The sequence below is a fragment of the Argopecten irradians genome, chromosome 11, assembly GCF_041381155.1.
Source record: "Argopecten irradians isolate NY chromosome 11, Ai_NY, whole genome shotgun sequence".
NCBI lineage: Eukaryota > Metazoa > Mollusca > Bivalvia > Pectinida > Pectinidae > Argopecten > Argopecten irradians.
Genome location: NC_091144.1, coordinates 1993429 through 2017108, shown reverse-complemented (window position 1 = coordinate 2017108; position 23680 = coordinate 1993429). Strand labels below are relative to the sequence as shown.

The window sequence follows — 23680 nt, the reverse complement described above, 5'->3', positions numbered from 1 at the left end:
GAGGTGGCATCCCGATAATTATCGACCAATTTCACTCTTACCAGTAGCGTATAAATTATACGAAAGTATTATTCACATACGACTGAGTTCGCGGCTTTTAAGAAATCATCTAACCTTCCCGAACGAACAACAACAGGGGTTCCAACGATATATCGCCTGTCAAACAGCTTCATTCATTCTTCAAGAAATACTGTACGCCAATATTGAACAACATAGCAAAGTATATGCTGCTTTTCTCGACATTAAGAAAGCGTTTGATACCGTGTGGCATGACGGACTCCTACAAAAACTGAAATCAAAAGGAATAAACGGACAAATACTTACCGTTATCAAAAATACTTACTCAGAACTGAAAAGCACTGTTCTATGTAACGGTACCAAATCCCGGTGGATTGACATGAAACGCGGATTGAGGCAAGGAGGAACTTTGTCCACATAAGACTACCTAATCTACATCGACGACCTTTTGAATGAATTGGCGGATTCGAAACTTGGTGCACCGCTAAACTTATTACAATGTGGCAACCCAGCGCTTGCCGACGATATAACGCTAGTGGCGCTATCACCGCGTTCGTTGCAATACCTTCTTGATATCTGCGAGAACTACTCATCCACATCCTAAAAGCGTCGATAACTATAGGTGGACATTGTCTGTTGGGGATTTGGAAGTTAAGGATGTCCACGAATATTTAGGTATCCCAGTAACTAGTAACTTGTCATGCACGAAGAAAACAGAAAAAATATGCAAAAAAGGTCGCGCATCACTTAATTTTCTCTATTTGTGGAGTTGGACACAAAAGCTGTAGGTTAAACTCCATTACATCCGTTAAATTATATAAGAAAGTCATATTAACATCTGTGTGTTATACGGCTGTGAAACATTGAACAATATTAAAATATGTGACAGTGAAAAACACTCCAGGCTTCAAATTTAGCGGCTCGGAAAATTCAAGATTTCCCAGCGCGCACACGATCGGAAATATTCGAAAGTATGATTGGCCTTTTCCGTATAAACGCAGAAGTTGACAGACGAAAACTTCAGTTTTTACTTCGAATGATTAAATTACCGAGTAATTTTCTTGCTAAAAAGATTTTCCTGACTCGCCTTTATACTTACCTTTAAAATGAAGTTCCGGAACAACGAGGATTTTAAAGAAATACGAGGATTTTAAAGAAATATAATCTTATGGATTTATTAGAAAATTATATTTCAACGAAGACAGAAATTTCATCAAAGATATCCTGGAAACCTTTTGTAAACTCTGCTATTATGAACCTCGAAACAAAGTTATGGCTCGATCGGATGGACAAGGATTGCGATTTCAGTCGTTTTTAACATGTCCACACTCATATATTCGCCCGCGAACTCTGGACTTCTCAGAAAACCCCATCAGATCTATCATGTGCGCGCTTTGTTTCAAAGATGTTGACCTATCCACCTAAAAATACCCATGAATTGTGCTCAAAATGTGGAAAAAGGACGAACGGACATCATTAGACATTATTTGACACAGTGTGGTGTCACTCATTCTTTAAGAGACAAATTTATGACTGATGTCTCGAATAGTGGTATTGAATGTTTTATACTACTAGACAGTCAGTCAGATGAAGGCTTTGTACGGATTCTATTCCGACAACGTAATGATCATCTAAAAGAATAGAGGAACTATTTCACAAAATAGCTACACACTACGTAAGAGCAGCTTCATATCCTCTACTAGTGACAGACAATAAGAAAGTTTACGTAAATTGTTTACCTCAATTCTTGATAAAAGATTTTAGATGTATGTTAGATATAACGACGCTCAATTGAATTCAGACCTGGGGTTAGTACAATTGATGCTATTTTCGCTTTACAAACTATAATTGCAAAAAAAATTGTCTAAAAGAAAACGTCTTTATTGTTGTTTTGTAGATTTTCGTAAAGCTTTTAATTATGTAGATAGAGTAAGTCTCTGGTACAAGCTGTCAAAATTAGGTATTCGTGGAAAGTTTTTGACAACGGTCAAATCTCTTTATACATCTGTTATATCTTGTGTTTTAGTAAATGGAAACTGTTCAATTTTTTTCTCTAATAACGTAGGTTTAATGCAAGGGGAAATTTTGCCCCCCCCCCCTGCTTTTTTCTTTGTTTATAAACGATTTTGAGAATAGCTTTATTGAAAATGGTGTTCCTAGTTACGAGTTTTGAGAATTAAGTTTATTCCTTCTTCTATTCTTCTATACGCTGACGATCTGGTATTGTTTTCTGAATCGGTTGAAGGGTTGCAAGGGCTTTTAAACAGTTTGAATACATATGCAGATAAATGGAAACTAACAGTTAATACAGAAAAAACTAAGATTGTCTTTTTTCGTAATGTCGGTATAGTTAAAGCAAACGAAATTTGGACTTTCAATGAGGAACAACTTTCTGTAGTTGATCAATTTTGTTATTTAGGCGCCCTCTTCCGATTCAATAATAAACTTAGTTTTATGTCTAAACATGTGGCTGAACAGGGACGAAAAGCTCTTTTTGCTCTTCGCTCCAAAGGTAATGATATGAGTTTGAATATCAAAACTATGTTGCACCTTTTCGATTCATATGTTTGTATTGTTCTTTTCTATGGCTGTGATATATGGGGAATTAATAAATCGGTTGAGGTAGTAAAAATTCATTTGGAATTTTCCAAAAATTTACTTGGTGTAAAGAAATCCACATGTATCGCTATGGTATACATTGAACTTGGTCGTCAACCACTGGCTAATGCACAACTGTATAGAATGTTAAAATATTGGTTTAAATTATTAAAATCAGATAATTGTATCTTATCTGAGGTATATAACTTTCTTTACAATGAAACGGAGAAGGAACATCCTAAGCAAAATTGATTAGTATTTCTTAAGCGCAAATTATTTGAGCTAGGTTTTGGTTATATTTGGACGAGACAGACTTCCAGCGATATCTACCTTTTGCCTCTAATTAAACAGAGAATTGAAGATTAGGCCAATCAAAATTTATTTAATTTGATACAAGTCTCAAATAAATGTGATCTTTATAGGCATATGGTTGATAAAGTAACTTTGTAAATCTATTTGAATAAATCATTACCAAATCAACGAAGAATTATGATTACGAAATTTCGTCTTTCTGCGCATAATTTAGCTGTAGAATCCGGGAGATACAGGAATGTAGAAATGTGTTACAGATATTGTCATTATTGTAATTTATTAGATGTTGAAGATGAATATCATTTTCTTCTTGTCTGTCACTTTTATTCTGATATTAGGATGAAATATACAAAGAAATATTATTGGCACAAGCCATCAGTTCATAAAGTTATCGAATTATTAAACTCAAAGTGTCAGAAAGAATTGAATTTGTTGGGAAGATTTATATTAGAAGCCCATAAACGTAGAATTGTGTAATTACATTATTACTGTAATGTTTTTGTCTTTTTCGTGTCCTTCAATCAGTCCGTTCGTCCGCATGTTCCTTTTTTGTCATATGTACAGGTGTAATTTTAGTACATATAACTCCATATTGTAACTCTAGGTGCATTATCTAATTCAAAGTATTATATATTGGTTATTCTGCTTACATTGTCTGTATTTAATTCATATGATTGCTTTTGTGGAAAATACCCACCGCTTTAGTATTTTGTCAAATGTATTCTTTAGAATTTGTGTTATTGTGTAAATGTATATGCTTGTTTGTAGCCGATAGGCCAAATGGCCTAAGGTAATAAAAGAAATGAATTGAAATTGACAGACAATAAGAAAGAATGGATTAACGTTTCGCGACGTGAACGCGTAGACGTACACCTGGCTCTTCCTTCTTCTATTTGAAATTCATGAACTTTTATAGTTGATAAAATCAGTTTTTTTTTTTTGTTATTTTTGTATTTCTTTAAAATTTATTATTTGTATCTCTATAAGAGGAATTAAAGATTGAATGAATCATGTTTGTACTCTGAACAATGGTACTAAACGTACACTAACAGTGTTAACAATTAAAGGAGGCCCGATGGCCCGAGTCTATAGAAAATCAGGTCGGTCTATATAAAATGTTCTTCCTTTGTAGACCGATTGTCTATGGATAATTCAGTTACTTTCAGACACTATACTAATGTATGTGTTAGGACGAAGAAACAAGCGACACACCAGCGACGACACTGCTGTATCAGTCCAAGCCTTGGTTTACTTAGATAACGACTTCAGTATCCACCAGAGGATACTGACAAGCGGCAGTCAGTTGGTGCGGATTATAGGATACGTATGTATCCAACTGTAATAATGAAGAAGAACTTCTTTAATTATGTGAACTTAAGAATTTTAGTGCACATTATTTTTCTTCTGGTCTGTGTGTCTGGAACAAAAGGTAAGTCACAATATCTTTGTTATAAAAACCAAATGCCTCTGGTTCGTTTGTCCTGTTAATGGATAATTACCCTTAATTCACCATCAATGACTTTTATTCCAATACCTTTTGATTATACCATATATACCTATTTGTCGTACATTCTATATACATATTTCACTTGATTCTCTTAGTAGGTCACATTTACTATGGCCGATAGGTTTATACGCAACTACTGACTGACGATCAAACAAATTTTGATAGTCGAAATTTTTTTTTCGCTATTTCACAAAATTTTGTATGACATGCCAAACAAACATAATAGATGAGATTTATTATGTCTCATGAACACTTCCCTGTGACTACAAACCAGTTATTTTCAAAGCAATACACTCTCGCACTTTTGAACACTAAATGTAGAAAATATGATATTTTTACTAGAACCACGAGATCAAGATTCTGCCTGTAAACTTCCAATATTGGCCTAACACATGTACAACGATAATTTCTGTGTTTGGAATCCTAACAGCTTAGATATCTATAACTATAATTTGTGAAGCTAGAAAGGATTTTTATACATTTTGTGCATACTTCAAATAAAGTTATTTTTCCCATGGCGACTTTTAGATCGATATTATTGTTTTTATGAAGGTTCGTGACCTCATATCGATCCCTTATATAATCTTGTCAAACTTGAGTAAGAATGGAATACCAATACTGGAAATTGATTTCCACAAAGTTAGCTTGAGTTTTGACCTTCGAAATTTACAATCAAAAGCCATCCATGAGAAATAGATAAAAAAATCTTTTCAACACTTTGTATGTAGACAATTCTTAATGGATCCCTTTTCATAATCTTTGACGCTTAAAACTATTTTTACAAGATTGGCTTGCTCAAGGACTCCTTGGTTTGCCTTTCTAGTTCAACAAACCATCAAGAGATAGGCTATTGACTTACAGGTCAGCTACACCTGAATATCCCTTCTGTGTGTAGAATGCGGGACGTTTATACTCTCTTTGAACTTAGTGATCACTGTCCAGTAACTAGAGCTAAATATTAAATCGCTGAAAAAAACATACATTTAAAAATAATAATACAGACTATGATGGTTTTAGGAACTTTCCTAAGTATATTGATTGGAATGGCCGTTTAGAAGGTGTTTGTAACAACATAAATGATAAATTATCCGTTAGACTATTGACTAATATGGTGTATGTTACTAAAATCTATTAGACCCAATGATAAAATCTGGATTACGAATAACATTGCAGTAAAATTACTACAACATTCTAGAGCTGAATTAACTCTTGGGAAAAGTTTAGAACCATTCGGAACCAAATGATTTCTTCTGTTCGAGGGGCAAACGAAAATAACCTTTCTAAACTCCAATCAACCTTACATGGTGTCGTATTGCGAAATTAGTTATGAATCTAAAAAAAGGAACATATGCCCAATTGGTAATAAGTGGAGACTTGAAATTACATCCTATTGACAAAGATGGATTTTTACCGATCATTTCAATTCTAAATCTGTCTGCAATATGAATCCTGACGATTAACTCCTGGCTGTTCCAAACCTGAGCATATCTTCTCTAATTATAGGCCAGTTACTTTTCCTCAACGCCAGTACAAAAGCTGAATAGAATATCATTCGACCTATCTATTAAAAGTATTTCTAATTAGCTAAATAAATCACTACATATAGTATTTTAATAAGTCTATTCCTACCGGTAGTCTTCCAAATGTGTGGAAACATTCCAATATCACTCCACTTTATAACGACATAGGTCTACGATCTGATTTATCGAATTATAAGCATTGATGTCGCTAGTTTATAAACTTTTTTTTTACAAACTGTGTGAATCCAGGTAGCGTATTCACACAAACGTTTGCAAACACTTTTGTTTTCATTTTAACCAATGTTATTAAATAAATCAATAGGATTTGGCAACAGGTTAGGCCTACTGTAAGCCATCTCCTAGCCAAAGATTATACAAACTAAATCATATACACGTATTCAGTGATAAATTTAACAACATATTAATTAAACAAATAAGGTGAGTATTAAACAAGAATATTATTAATATACCATGTATTATACTCCTATAGGCATGTAAGTCCAAGGAGGAATTAAAGTGATTTGTTTTTTAAATTGTATAAGGGAGATAATTCATTAAAAAAAGAATAATAGTATAGTAGTAAAATAGTAATACAATACGTTTTAATTGGTACATAATTCAGTGATTCTGTCTGTGTATCAAACTACTTTTTTTTTCATAACCCGATTAAATTACAAAACAAATTATGACATCAACGCTTAAAATTAATTTCATAATCTATCTAACGTACCATTCTTGTCATTTTTCAAGTGATTTTGTTTTCGGAATCAATAAGCGTGATCAAGGTCTCTATTGTCACGTCACGATAACGTCGGGGTTTCGCGCCATTCTTAGATTATTTTCCCATGGTGGTATGCAAAAACGTATTGGCCAATCAGAAAGCCAGATTTGGTATGAAAACAAAGAAAAATTAATAATATTTAATGAACTTTTGAAGTGTTACAACGGAAAATAATTGTTATTCCCTGTGCGATATTTAATTTTCCTTGGTGGATTAAGCTCTATCATATTACAGGTTCCGATGGATAATAATGCTTTTAAAGATAATATCCATGTTTTATCGACAGCCATAGCACACATCAGTTCAACAAGGCAGGAGGATATATTTGTCTTTTGTGTGCCGAGTTACAGGAACGAAATTCAATCTTATAATATGCGCATATATACATGTGCGTTAACATGGTTTTATATGTTATTTGTGATTGGTCGTTTAAGGTCTTATATATATTAATACGACCTTCACCTTCCTCTGGATAAGTGTGCTCAAAACATAAGTCTGGAATTTTCTCGTTAAGTTGGTTATTTTGGATCGATGATTTATTTTCTATTAAAGACACATCAAACACAGAATCAGTCACAAGTATAAATAGGCTTTTTATCATCTTGATTGTGTGAAATGGAGCGGTAGTTACGTGTGTTATATTTGATGTCTACGGAATACGGTACACTATGACCTGTTCGTAGTGCAGTGTTTCATAGTTTGACAGTTTGACTATTAATGTCTTCCCTAAATTTCAAGTTTTAAGAGATAACATAACAAATGCGCTATTATTGATCAACAGCAATTAAATAAATATTGGAGAAAAAACCCATTTTGAACTTGAACAGTAAACACTGGTTATAAAATAGCCTGCTGGCCAAGCTCAATATATAAGGTAGATTATCTAACTATTATAGTAAGTAAAGATTTGAGCAAAGCCGTCACCCCGTTCTTTGTTTTTATAGACACAGGACAATATTAAACACAATTGTTTTTTAAATAACTGTCATCTACGTCCTTGTTGTACCCATATTAACCATATGATTACAGCTAGCTGTACGTTCGACCCCCCGACAACTGACCAAAGAGGCTCATGCTCTACCGACGGCAGTTTGATGACCGTGGAATCCCTCTCGGACTGTAACTCTGCCTGTCTGAACAACAACATGTGCCTCGCTTCCTCTCACAACCCATATACAAATCGATGTTTTCAACACACTTGTGTCGGAATAATGTCATCAAGTAACTACGTGTACTACCTCAAACAGTGTACTGGTGAGTACTGACATATATCAATGAAAGTTAAAACACATCCGTGCTGAGAAACAATATACAGCACACAAATCAAAGGGTTTACAAATGATCGCATTATAGGGTACCTTGTTACAAGTAATGGAATAGGTACGTATGAAAACAGTCTTGTCCAACAGGTTTTTTTCATTTCGGTCACACTGGTTAAAGTTGTTGGATGTCGACTTACTTTAATCACTGAGTATTCAACTTATCTAAGTAGACAATGTTTCTTAGCGTTGATACATTTACCTCACGACTACAATCTGTAATATTCCCCGAGTTATCGACACCAATTCAAAAGTCCTTAATATAGTTACCAATTTTATCTATTTTTCATTATGTAATAATTGAAGTCCCGACAACAACAACTACATCACTGGCAACAACAACCACAACAACAACGGCAACAACAACAACTACAACACCGGCAAAAACCACAACGACCACAATACCGGAAACAACAACCACAACACCAGAAACAACGACTACAGCACCAGAAACAACGACTACACCCGAAATAACAACAAAAGAAATTTCAACACCTACGCCATCACGTGGTAAGCTAACTCCAGTTTATGAATCAACTGAACTATGATTACAATTACTGATGTCGGAAGAAAAGAAATCAAGTCAAATTATCAAACAATAACTATTTCATGTCTATTTTAAACAATCCTATTTTTCTGTTTAGGATATTGATATAGTGTATACTGTAACAGTGAATTTTTCCGATCATGTATGTTTGTTTACACCAGGATATATCGTGGTTTTCTGTGATTACGTCTATCATACATACTTTTAAACATTGATAAACGTGGTATTTTTCCTGTGTAGAAATCTCCGCGATGTGGACAGCGCATATGATGGATTACATCATCGATACCGATAGTGTCTATTTCCGGTCGGACCTTTCCGTTTCCGCTTGTTTGTCGGTGTGTACTTACAACAGCTCCTGTGTAACAGTATTCTATGATTCCTTATCAAGGTCATGTCAAGGTCATCTGTATACATATAACTCTGTTTCTCCGGGCTTAAGGTTTAAGTCAGGTTCAGTTTACTACATCAGAAATTACTAAGGAAGTTCACAAGAAGTGTTAAGCACCGAGCGTGAAATTTGATATGAGGTCGAATAACTATGATGAAGAATTCGCCTTCGTAAAACAACTCACGATAGATAAGGACTGAATCATGGTTGTAATATATGTACGAGTATCTGGGGTCTCGCCGTTGACCTTTCTAGCTGCGTTGTGGTACATTATCAACAAATGGTAATGAAATCACCTGTATCGGACTGAATTGAGAGACGGGGTACGATCACTTTGGAAATGTTAGGATGTCATCAGGCAGTTCACTTCAACGGGAAGCCGCAAGGGTGGTTATAGGCATACAGGTGTATATATATGCAAGTTGACAATCGTTATAGTAAGTAACCAGGTGGGAAACGTTAAAACATCATTGTAAGAAGAGAACTTACTTTATGATACAAAATACATAAAGAATGACTACATCGTACCTTAATACGTTGTTACCAGACTTAGAAGGTGACCGAGTGGTTAAGATGTCCCGACATCATTTTTTGCGAAGGCAGATGTTTTAAGTCTCATCAATTCCATATAATATGAAATTTTGATTCTTTTGTACTTATTGGAAAACCAAAGTTTGCTAATTTTTATTTTATAAACTTTATGTTGGCTGTCGCTAAATTCTGCATCTTTAGGCGACGTAATTTAAGTATGTGCGGTGAAGGTTTCGTAGATATTTTAAAGTCTTTCTTTCAATATACACTAAAGAGCTATACAAAATACAGTTTATCTGTCAAATTTGAACACTCCATTATTTACAAAATATTGTGAAAATCATAATCCTTTTGTGAGTGTATTGGGGTCTGACTTAAATGTACTTCTGTGATAATTATTGGAATTTTTCCGTTATTTGTCCAAGTTTCATTTTTTATGTAAGAGAGGGGAAATTGTATGTTTATTTGTTCCTATTTAAATTATCAAGTATATACATGTATTTCTTTACAGCTATATTCTGACTAATCTTTGCTGCTGCATCGATTACTTTATTTCAATATTAATGGCGTGATAGTGTTTGCATGTGACTATACTTACAAAGAATTTACATACAATATGGGTGTATTTCGCTTTGAATTTTTTAAATGTATGTTATATAAAGTAAAATTATTTTTTGAAAACAAAAAAGAAATCTCGACATATTAGTGAAATTACCACAAGCCCTCCGCCTCAGGGATTCGAGATTGCCAGGTATTGCGGCTGGTCGGTGGTTTTTCTCCGGGTACTATGGCTTTCCTCCATCAAGAAACCTGGCACGTCCTGAAATGACCCTGGTTGTTAATAGAACGTTAAACTTAAAAATATAAAAACGTGTAGAAACCCTTATCCTCTTAGAAATAATAATTGTTATATTGTACACAATCATAGTCTTACTAGTACTAGATTCTCTTTTATACCGAATATCACAGTAAATAGGAATCATCTTTCTGACACAATAAGGAAATAAACCACAGTTAGCACATTCAAAGCTGCTAATTATAAAATGTTAACGTAGTTGATACCATATAACCATGTATCCTTATTGTTGTCTTGAAATACTAGTTTACGGATTAATGCAGATAAGCATTTTTTTTTTAAATTGGCCAAACATAAATTAGTCGTACCTGTGACCGTTTCTTTTTCCTTTTTAATTCATTTTAACCAGTGTGACCTGATTATTATAAATTATAGATTTAAAAGTTTGCATATTAGTCAAATAGATTTTTATTGTGTGTGTTTGGCACACAGCTCAGTTACCTAGAAAGAAATTGATTGGTCAGGGGTGGATCTGCGGAATGTGAGTTATGGATAAGATGATGGAGATTAAATCTAAGTACCTTGCAGTAGCTTAATATAAATATATTTATATATGTTGTTGTATTTGATAAGAATGTGATCCGTGTTGTGTAAATTGTATATTTTGCTTACTTTGTAATGTGGAGAGAAATTAAAAATATGTTAAAAGTTATCAACAATGCGTTGATCTTCACTTAATGTAAGCTGGGTTATCTATTGTGGGCCAGCAATTGTATGTCTGTACGACCTCAATGTTACAAAGCTTTTAGTCAAAGCGAACTTTTTTATGTCTATACACCATACCAATTCTGTAATAGTCTAACACCACAAAATTCTGTATCGGTCCTATAGCGATCCTAATAGTCTAACACCACACCAATTCTGTATCGGTCCTTACCTCCTCACATAGTCTAACACCACACCAATTCTGTATCGGTCCTAGTCTAACACCACACCAATTCTGTATCGGTCCTAGTCTAACACCACACCAATTCTGTATCGGTCCTTACCTCCTCACATAGTCTAACACCACACCAATTCTGTATCGGTCCTTACCTCCTCACATAGTCTAACACCACACCAATTCTGTATCGGTCCTTACCTCCTCACATAGTCTAACACCACACCAATTCTGTATCGGTCCTAGTCTAACACCACACCAATTCTGTATCGGTCCTTACCTCCTCACATAGTCTAACACCACACCAATTCTGTATCGGTCCTAGTCTAACACCACACCAATTCTGTATCGGTCCTAGTCTAACACCACACCAATTCTGTATCGGTCCTTACCTCCTCACATAGTCTAACACCACACCAATTCTGTATCGGTCCTTATCTCACACACCACACCAATTCTGTATCGGTCCTAGTAGTCTAACACCACACCAATTCTGTATCGGTCCTTACCTCCTCACATAGTCTAACACCACACCAATTCTGTATCGGTCCTTACATCCTCACATAGTCTAACACCACACCAATTCTGTATCGGTCCTTACCTCCTCACATAGTCTAACACCACACCAATTCTGTATCGGTCCTTACATCCTCACATAGTCTAACACCACACCAATTCTGTATCGGTCCTTACCTCCTCACATAGTCTAACACCACACCAATTCTGTATCGGTCCTTACCTCCTCACATAGTCTAACACCACACCAATTCTGTATTGGTCCTAGTCCTTAACACCACACCAATTCTGTATCGGTCCTACCTCCTCACATAGTCTAACACCACACCAATTCTGTATCGGTCCTTACTACATAGTCTAACACCACACCAATTCTGTATCGGTCCTTACCTCCTCACATAGTCTAACACCACACCAATTCTGTATCGGTCCTTACCTCCTCACATAGTCTAACACCACACCAATTCTGTATCGGTCCTAGTCTAACACCACACCAATTCTGTATCGGTCCTTACATCCTCACATAGTCTAACACCACACCAATTCTGTATCGGTCCTTACATCCTCACATAGTCTAACACCACACCAATTCTGTATCGGTCCTTACCTCCTCACATAGTCTAACACCACACCAATTCTGTATCGGTCCTAGTCTAACACCACACCAATTCTGTATCGGTCCTTACCTCCTCACATAGTCTAACACCACACCAATTCTGTATCGGTCCTTACCTCCTCACATAGTCTAACACCACACCAATTCTGTATCGGTCCTAGTCTAACACCACACCAATTCTGTATCGGTCCTTACCTCCTCACATAGTCTAACACCACACCAATTCTGTATCGGTCCTTACATCCTCACATAGTCTAACACCACACCAATTCTGTATCGGTCCTTACCTCCTCACATAGTCTAACACCACACCAATTCTGTATCGGTCCTTACTCCTCACATAGTCTAACACCACACCAATTCTGTATCGGTCCTTACCTCCTCACATAGTCTAACACCACACCAATTCTGTATCGGTCCTAGTCTAACACCACACCAATTCTGATCGGTCCTAGTCTAACACCACACCAATTCTGTATCGGTCCTTACATCCTCACATAGTCTAACACCACACCAATTCTGTATCGGTCCTTACCTCCTCACATAGTCTAACACCACACCAATTCTGTATCGGTCCTTACATCCTCACATAGTCTAACACCACACCAATTCTGTATCGGTCCTTACATCCTCACATAGTCTAACACCACACCAATTCTGTATCGGTCCTTACCTCCTCACATAGTCTAACACCACACCAATTCTGTATCGGTCCTTACGGTCCTCACATTCTGTATCGGTCCTTACATCCTCACATAGTCTAACACCACACCAATTCTGTATCGGTCCTTACATCCTCACATAGTCTAACACCACACCAATTCTGTATCGGTCCTTACATCCTCACATAGTCTAACACCACACCAATTCTGTATCGGTCCTTACCTCCTCACATAGTCTAACACCACACCAATTCTGTATCGGTCCTTACATCCTCACATAGTCTAACTCACATAGTCTAACACCACACCAATTCTGTATCGGTCCTTACCTCCTCACATAGTCTAACACCACACCAATTCTGTATCGGTCCTAGTCTAACACCACACCAATTCTGTATCGGTCCTTCCTCACATAGTCTAACACCACACCAATTCTGTATCGGTCCTAGTCTAACACCACACCAATTCTGTATCGGTCCTTCCTACATAGTCTAACACCACACCAATTCTGTATCGGTCCTACCCACTAGTCTAACACCACACCAATTCTGTATCGGTCCTTACCTCCTCACATAGTCTAACACCACACCAATTCTGTATCGGTCCTAGTCTAACACCACACCAATTCTGTATCGGTCCTTACCTCCTCACATAGTCTAACACCACACCAATTCTGTATCCTACTCTCACATAGTCTAACACCACACCAATTCTGTATCGGTCCTTACCTCCTCACATAGTCTAACACCACACCAATTCTGTATCGGTCCTACCTCCTACATAGTCTAACACCACACCAATTCTGTATCGGTCCTTACCTCCTCACATAGTCTAACACCACACCAATTCTGTATCGGTCCTTACCTCCTCACATAGTCTAACACCACACCAATTCTGTATCGGTCCTTACCTCCTCACATAGTCTAACACCACACCAATTCTGTATCGGTCCTAGTCTAACACCACACCAATTCTGTATCGGTCCTTACATCCTCACATAGTCTAACACCACACCAATTCTGTATCGGTCCTAGTCTAACACCACACCAATTCTGTATCGGTCCTAGTCTAACACCACACCAATTCTGTATCGGTCCTTACCTCCTCACATAGTCTAACACCACACCAATTCTGTATCGGTCCTAGTCTAACACCACACCAATTCTGTATCGGTCCTTACATCCTCACATAGTCTAACACCACACCAATTCTGTATCGGTCCTTACCTCCTCACATAGTCTAACACCACACCAATTCTGTATCGGTCCTTACCTCCTCACATAGTCTAACACCACACCAATTCTGTATCGGTCCTTACATCCTCACATAGTCTAACACCACACCAATTCTGTATCGGTCCTTACATCCTCACATAGTCTAACACCACACCAATTCTGTATCGGTCCTTACATCCTCACATAGTCTAACACCACACCAATTCTGTATCGGTCCTTACCTCCTCACATAGTCTAACACCACACCAATTCTGTATCGGTCCTTACATCCTCACATAGTCTAACACCACACCAATTCTGTATCGGTCCTTACCTCCTCACATAGTCTAACACCACACCAATTCTGTATCGGTCCTAGTCTAACACCACACCAATTCTGTATCGGTCCTTACCTCCTCACATAGTCTAACACCACACCAATTCTGTATCGGTCTTACATCTACACAGTCTAACACCACACCAATTCTGTACCGGTCCTTACCTCCTCACATAGTCTAACACCACACCAATTCTGTATCGGTCCTTACCTCCTCACATAGTCTAACACCACACCAATTCTGTATCGGTCCTTACATCCTCACATAGTCTAACACCACACCAATTCTGTATCGGTCCTAGTCTAACACCACACCAATTCTGTATCGGTCCTTACATCCTCACATAGTCTAACACCACACCAATTCTGTATCGGTCCTTACCTCCTCACATAGTCTAACACCACACCAATTCTGTATCGGTCCTTACCTCCTCACATAGTCTAACACCACACCAATTCTGTATCGGTCCTTACATCCTCACATAGTCTAACACCACACCAATTCTGTATCGGTCCTTACATCCTCACATAGTCTAACACCACACCAATTCTGTATCGGTCCTTACTCCTCACATAGTCTAACACCACACCAATTCTGTATCGGTCCTTACCTCCTCACATAGTCTAACACCACACCAATTCTGTATCGGTCCTTACCTCCTCACATAGTCTAACACCACACCAATTCTGTATCGGTCCTTACATCCTCACATAGTCTAACACCACACCAATTCTGTATCGGTCCTTACATCCTCACATAGTCTAACACCACACCAATTCTGTATCGGTCCTTACCTCCTCACATAGTCTAACACCACACCAATTCTGTATCGGTCCTAGTCTAACACCACACCAATTCTGTATCGGTCCTTACCTCCTCACATAGTCTAACACCACACCAATTCTGTATCGGTCCTTACCTCCTCACATAGTCTAACACCACACCAATTCTGTATCGGTCCTTACCTCCTCACACCACATTCTGTATCGGTCCTACACACCACACCAATTCTGTATCGGTCCTAGTCTAACACCACACCAATTCTGTATCGGTCCTTACCTCCTCACATAGTCTAACACCACACCAATTCTGTATCGGTCCTAGTCTAACACCACACCAATTCTGTATCGGTCCTTACCTCCTCACATAGTCTAACACCACACCAATTCTGTATCGGTCCTTACATCCTCACATAGTCTAACACCACACCAATTCTGTATCGGTCCTACATCCTCACATAGTCTAACACCACACCAATTCTGTATCGGTCCTTACCTCCTCACATAGTCTAACACCACACCAATTCTGTATCGGTCCTTACCTCTCCTCACATAGTCTAACACCACACCAATTCTGTATCGGTCCTTACTCCTCACATAGTCTAACACCACAATTCTGTATCGGTCCTTACTCCTCACATAGTCTACACACACAATTCTGTATCGGTCCTAGTCTAACACCACACCAATTCTGTATCGGTCCTTACCTCCTCACATAGTCTAACACCACACCAATTCTGTATCGGTCCTTACATCCTCACATAGTCTAACACCACACCAATTCTGTATCGGTCCTTACCTCCTCACATAGTCTAACACCACACCAATTCTGTATCGGTCCTAGTCTAACACCACACCAATTCTGTATCGGTCCTTACCTCCTCACATAGTCTAACACCACACCAATTCTGTATCGGTCCTAGTCTCAATATCACCACACACCAATTCTGTATCGGTCCTTACCTCCTCACATAGTCTAACACCACACCAATTCTGTATCGGTCCTTCTACATCCTCACCACACACCAATTCTGTATCGGTCCTTACCTCCTCACATAGTCTAACACCCACACCAATTCTGTATCGGTCCTAGTCCTCACTAACACCACACCAATTCTGTATCGGTCCTATTCTAGTCTAACACCACACCAATTCTGTATCGGTCCTTACATCCTCACATAGTCTAACACCACACCAATTCTGTATCGGTCCTTACATCCTCACATAGTCTAACACCACACCAATTCTGTATCGGTCCTTACATCCTCACATAGTCTAACACCACACCAATTCTGTATCGGTCCTTACATCCTCACATAGTCTAACACCACACCAATTCTGTATCGGTCCTTACATCCTCACATAGTCTAACACCACACCAATTCTGTATCGGTCCTTACCTCCTCACATAGTCTAACACCACACCAATTCTGTATCGGTCCTACATCCTCACATAGTCTAACACCACACCAATTCTGTATATCGGTCCTTACCTCCTCACATAGTCTAAACACCACACCAATTCTGTATCGGTCCTTACTCCCTGTCTACACTTCTGAGGTCTAGTTAACACCACACCAATTCTGTATCTACGGTCCTTACAATCCTCACATAGTCTAACACCACACCAATTCTGTATCGGTCCTTACATCCTCACATAGTCAAACACCACACCAATTCTGTATCGGTCCTTACCTCCTCACATAGTCTAACACCACACCCAATTCTGTATCGGTCCTTACCTCCTCACATAGTCTAACACCACACCAATTCTGTATCGGTCCTTACCTCCTCACATAGTCTAACACCACACCAATTCTGTATCGGTCCTTACCTCCTCACATAGTCTAACACCACACCAATTCTGTATCGGTCCTTACATCCTCACATAGTCTAACACCACACCAATTCTGTATCGGTCTAACACACACACCAATTCTGTATCGGTCCTTTCCATCCTCACATAGTCTAACACACACACCAATTCTGTATCGGTCCTTACATCCTCACATAGTCTAACACCACACCAATTCTGTATCGGTCCTTACATCCTCACATAGTCTAACACCACACCAATTCTGTATCGGTCCTTACCTCCTCACATAGTCTAACACCACACCAATTCTGCATCGGTCTTAGTCTAACACCACACCAATTCTGCATCGGTCCTAGTCTAACACCACACCAATTCTGTATCGGTCCTTACCTCCTCACATAGTCTAACACCACACCAATTCTGTATCGGTCCTACACCTCCCAATCACATCGGTCCTTACATCCTCACATAGTCTAACACCACAACACCACCCAATTCTGTATCGGTCCTTACCTCCTCACATAGTCTAACACCACACCAATTCTGTATCGGTCCTAACAGTCCTATAGTCTAACCCCACCACACCAATTCTGTTATCGGTCCTTACCATCCTCACATAGTCTAACACCACACCAATTCTGTATCGGTCCTTACATCCTCACATAGTCTAACACCACACCAATTCTGTATCGGTCCTTACCTCCTCACATAGTCTAACACCACACCAATTCTGTATCGGTCCTTACATCCTCACATAGTCTAACACCACACCAATTCTGTATCGGTCCCTTACATCTCACATAGTCTAACACACACCAATCTTATCGGTCCCAATTCTGTATCGGTCCTAGTCTAACACCACATCAATTCTGTATCGGTCCTTACATCCTCACATAGTCTAACACCACACCAATTCTGTATCGGTCCTTACCTCCTCACATAGTCTAACACCACACCAATTCTGTATCGGTCCTTACCTCCTCACATAGTCTAACACCACACCCGAATTTCTGTATCGGTCCTTACCTCCTCACATAGTCTAACACCACACCAATTCTGTATCGGTCCTTACGCTCCTCAAAATAGTTAACACCACACCAATTCTGTTATCGGTCCTTACCATCCCTCACATAGTCAACACCACCCCCAATTCTGTTATCGGTCCTTACCTCCTCACATAGTCTAACACCCACACCAATTCTGTATCGGTCCTTACACTTCTCACATAGTCTAACACCACACCAATTCTGTATCGGTCCTTACATCCTCACATTGTCTAACACCACTCCACCAATTCTGTATCGGTCCTTACCTCCTCACATATTGTCTAACACCACACCAATTCTATATCGGTCATTACCTCCTCACATAGTCTAACACCACACCAATTCTGTATCGGTCCTTACCTCCTCACATAGTCTAACACCACACCAATTCTGTATCGGTCCTTACCTCCTCACATAGTTCTAACACCACCACCAATTCTGTCATACGGTCCTCTACCTCCTCACATAGTCTAATACCACACCAATTCTGTATCGGTCTAGTTACCTAAACACCACGTCTAAACCCACACCCTTTCTGTATTTGGTCCTTACTGCTCACCATAGTCTTAACACCACACCAATTCTGTATCGGTTCCTTACATCCTCACATAGTCTAACACCAACACCAATTCTGTATCGGTCATAGTCTAACACCACACCAATTCTGTATCGGTCCTTACATCCTCACATAGTCTAACACCACACCAATTCTGTATCGGTCCTTACACCTCAATCACATAGTCTAACACCACACCAATTCTGTATCGGACCTTACAGTCCTCACTTAGTCTAACAACACCAATTCTGTATCGGTCCTTTACCTCCTCACTGTAGTCTAACACCCACTCCAATTCTGTATCGGTCCTTACTCTCTCACATAGTCTAACACCACACCAATTTCTGTCGGTCCTTAACTTCCTCACATAGTCTAACACCACACCCAATTCTGTATCGGTCCTTACATCCTCAACATAGTCTAACTCACCACACCCAATTTCTGTCCTATCGGTCCTTACATCCTCACATAGTTCTAACCACCCACACCAATTCTGTATCGGTCACTTACCTCCTCACATAGTCTAACAACCACACCAATTCGGTATCGGTCCTTACCTCCTCACATAGTCTAACACCACACCAATTCTGTATCGGTCCTCACATACCCGTCCTCACACCAATAGTATCTAACACTCACACCAATTCTGTATCGGTCCTAGTCCACCACGTCCTCACCATAGTCAAACACCACCGACCACACCAATTCTGTATCGGTCCTTACCTCCTCACATAGTCTAACACCACACCAATTCTGTATCGGTCCTTACTCACATAGTCCTAGATTCTGTAGTCTAACACCAAAAATCTTGTATTGGTTCCTGTATCAAGCTCACATAGTCTAACACCACACCACACCAATTCTGTATCGGTCCCCTTACCTCACTCACATAGTCCTAACACCACACCAATTCTGTATCGGTCCTTATCCTCTCACATAGTTCTAACACCACACCAATTCTGTATCGGTCCTAGTCCACACATAGTCCCTAACACCACACCAATTCTGTATCTCGGTCCTAGTCTCCTCACACACCAGTTCCTGTACCCTTCCTCACATTAGTCTAACCACCCACACTCAATTCTGTATCGGTCCTTACCTCCTCACATAGTCTAACACCACACCAATTCTGTATCGGTCCTTACCTCCTCACATAGTCTAACACCACACCAATTCTGTAATCGTCCCCAATACATCCTCACATAGTTTAAACACCACAACAATTCTGTATCGGTCTTACAATCGCTCACATAGTCTAACACCACCACCAATTCTGTATTGGTCCTTAGTCATCCACCACAGTCCTAACAACCACACCAATTCTGTATCGGTCCTTACCCTCCTCACATAGTCTAACACCACACCATTCAATTTCTGTATCGGTCCACCACACCATCCTCACATAGTCTAACACCACACACCAATTCAGTATCGGTCCTTACCCACCCTCCTCACATAGTCTAACACCACACAATTCTGTAACGGTCCTAGTCTAACATCACACCAATTCTGTAATCGGTCCTTACATCCTCACATAGTCTAACACCACACCAATTCTGTATCGGTCCTTACATCTCACATCGTCTAACACCACACCAATTCTGTATCGAGTGGTCCTTACCTCCTCACGATAGTCTAACACCACACCACTTCTGTATCGGTCCTTACATCCTCACATAGTCTAACACCACACCAATTCTGTATCGGTCCTTACATCCTCACATAGTCTAACACCACACCAATTCTGTATCGGTCCTTACATCCTCACATAGTCTAACACCACACCAATTCTGTATCGGTCCTTACATCCTCACATAGTCTAACACCACACATTCTGTATTGGTCCTTACATCCTCACATCGTCTAACACCACACACCAATTCTGTTATCGTCCTTACCTCCTCACAATAGTCTAAACACCACACCAATTCTGTATCGGTCCTTACATCCTACATCGTCCCTAACACACCACACCAATTCACTGTATCCTGGTCCTTACCCATCCTCACATAGTCTAACACCACACCAATTCTGTATCGGTCCTAGTATACTCCTCACATAGTCTAACACCCTTACAACAATTCCTGTATCGGTCCCTTACCTCACTCACATAGTCTAACCTCCACCACATATTCTGTATCGGTCCTAGTCTCATACACTAACACACACCAATTCTGCATCGGGTCCTTACCATCATTACCTTCTGTATCGGTCCTCCCTACATAGTCTAACACACACACCAATTCTGCATCGGTCCTTACCCTCCTCAACATAGTCTAACACCCACACCAATTCTGTATCGATCCTAACTTACACCAATCCTGTCACGGTCCTAGTCTAAGACCACACCAATTCTCTGTATCGTCTAGTCCCACAATTCTGTATCGGTCCTTCACCTCATAGTCTACCACCACACCAATTCTGTATCGGTCCTTACCTCCTCACATCGGTCCTACAACACCACACCAATTCTGTATCGGTCCTTACCTCCTCACATAGTCTAACACCTCACCAATTCTGTATCGGTCCTTACCTCCTCTACATAGTCTAACACCACACTGTATATTCTGTATCGGTCTCTAGTCTAACACCACACCAATTCTGTATCGGTCCATTACCTCCTCATAGTCTAACCACACACACCAATCTGTATCGGTCCTTACCTCCCTAAATCAGTAACACACTTCAATTCTGTATCGGTCATAGTCTTACCTCCTCCATAGTCTGTTATCACACTAACACCACACCAATTCTGTATCGGTCCCTTACCTCCTCACATAGTCTAACACCACACCAATTCTGTATCGGTCCTTACCTCTACATAGTCCACACCACAATTCTGTATTTGGTTCCATCCTAACATAGTCTGGTCCCACACCATGGCTCACATAGTCTAACACCACACCAATTCTGTATTGGTCCTCGTACCTTCCTCACATTAGTCTAACATCACACAACCATATCTGTCATTATCGGTCCTATTCTAACACACACCAATTCTGTATCGGACCTTACCTCCTCACATAGTCCCTAACATCACACCAATTCTGTATCGGTCCTTAGCTTTACTCACTCACATTCATCCCTTACCTACCACACCAATTCGTGTATAGGTCATCCTTACCTCCTCACATCCTAGTCTAACACACACCACTTCTGTAATCGGTCCTAGTCTAACTGAATGACACCACACCAATTCTGTATCGGCTGTCCTTACCATCCTCTCACATAGTCTAACACCACACACCAATTCTGTATCGGTCCTTACATCCTCACATAGTCTAACACCACCTCCCAAATCTGTATCGGTCCTTACCTCCTCACATAGTCTAACACCACACCAATTTCTTTATCGGTCCGATACCCTCCTCACATAGTCTAACAACCACACCCAATTCTGTATCGGTCCTAACATCCACACCAATTCTGTATCGGTCCTTACTCCTCACCTAGTCTAACACACACCAATTCTGTATCGGTCCTTACAATTTCCTCACATAGTCTAACACCACACCAATTCTGTATCGGTCCTTACCATCCTACACCATAGTCTAACATCACAACCTAAATCTTTCTGTATCGGTCCTGACATCAACATAGTCTAACACCACACCAATTTTCTGTATCGTTCCTTACCTAGTCTAACACCACACCAATTCTGTATCGTCCTAGTCCTAACTCACTACATACACCAATTCTGTAACAGTCCTTACCTCCTCAATAGTCCCTAAACACCAGCACACCAATTCTGTATCGGTCCTTACATCTCACATTAGTCTAACACCACACCAATTCTGTATCGGTCCTTACATCCCTCACATAGTCTAACACCACACCAATTCTGTATCGGTCCTTTACCTCCTCAACATAGTCTAACACCACACCAATTTCTGTATCGGTCCTTACTCTCCTCACACGCCCAATCTAATTGGTCCTAGTCTCCAATTCCACACCAATTCTGTATCGGTCCTTACTTCCTATCACATAGTCTAACACCACACCAATTCTGTATCGGTCCATTACTCCTCACTTAGTCTAACACCACACCAATTCTGTATCGGTCCTTACTACTCACATAGGGGGTGTGTCTAACACCACACAATTCTGTATCGGTCCTTACATCCTCATCATAGTCTAAACACCACACCAATTCTGTATCGGTCCTTACATCCTCACATAAGTCTAACTCCACACCAATTCTGTATCGGTCGTACATCTTCACATAGTCCAATTCAAACCTATCGGTCCTTTACTCCTCCACTAGTCTAACACCACACCAATTCTGTATCGGTCCTTACAATCTCTCTACATAGTTCTAACACCACACCAATTCTGTATCGGTCCTTCTAACATCCTCCCAATAGTTTATCACCTTTCACCATCACATTAGTCTAACACCACACCAATTCTGTATTGGTCCTTAATTACATACACCACACCAATTCTGTATCGGTCCTTACCTCCTCACATAGTCTAAAACCCACACCAATTCTGTATCGGTCCTTACATACCAACTTCCTCACATAGTCTAACACCACACCCAATTTCTGTATCGGTCCTTACCTCCTCACATAGTCTAACACCACACCAATTCTGTAATCGGTCCTTACAGTCTAACACCACACCACATTCAGTATCGGTATGTAATTCTCACATAGTCTATACACAACAACCATTCTGTAGCGGTCATAGTCTAACACCACCACAATTCTGTATCGGTCCTTACCTCTCATAAGTCTTAACACCCACACCAATTCTGTATCGGTCCTTACATCCTCACATAGTCTCACACCACACAAATTCTGTATCGGTCCTTACCTCCTCACCAATTCTGTAACACCCACACCAATTCTGTATCGGTCCTTGTCTAAACACTA

General features: G+C 39.6%; 1 protein-coding gene and 1 pseudogene across 1 annotated transcript; both read left to right on the top strand.

The window, feature by feature from the left end:
• The first annotated feature begins 1547 nt into the window (after window positions 1-1547).
• On the top strand, window positions 1548-3800 carry LOC138335663 (uncharacterized; annotated as a pseudogene).
• Window positions 3801-4097: 297 nt separating this feature from the next.
• LOC138335620 (probable serine/threonine-protein kinase dyrk2) lies at window positions 4098-9968 on the top strand. The gene is made up of 4 exons (XM_069284788.1): window positions 4098-4357; window positions 7766-7990; window positions 8362-8565; window positions 8843-9968. Exons 1-4 carry the CDS (start codon window positions 4255-4257, stop codon window positions 9082-9084), a joined length of 774 nt encoding a protein of 257 aa, XP_069140889.1. The 5' UTR covers window positions 4098-4254; the 3' UTR covers window positions 9085-9968.
• Window positions 9969-23680: the final 13712 nt, after the last annotated feature.

What these genes read in the sequence shown, in the direction of transcription:
- LOC138335620 (XM_069284788.1), top strand. Translation starts at nt 4,255, where the DNA reads ATGTATCCAACTGTAATAATGAAGAAGAACTTCTTTAATTATGTGAAC. An exon ending in CTGTGTGTCTGGAACAAAAG is followed by an intron (nt 4,358 to 7,765) that starts GTAAGTCACAAT and finishes ATATGATTACAG; the next exon opens with CTAGCTGTACGTTCGACCCC. An exon ending in CTACCTCAAACAGTGTACTG is followed by an intron (nt 7,991 to 8,361) that starts GTGAGTACTGAC and finishes TAATAATTGAAG; the next exon opens with TCCCGACAACAACAACTACA.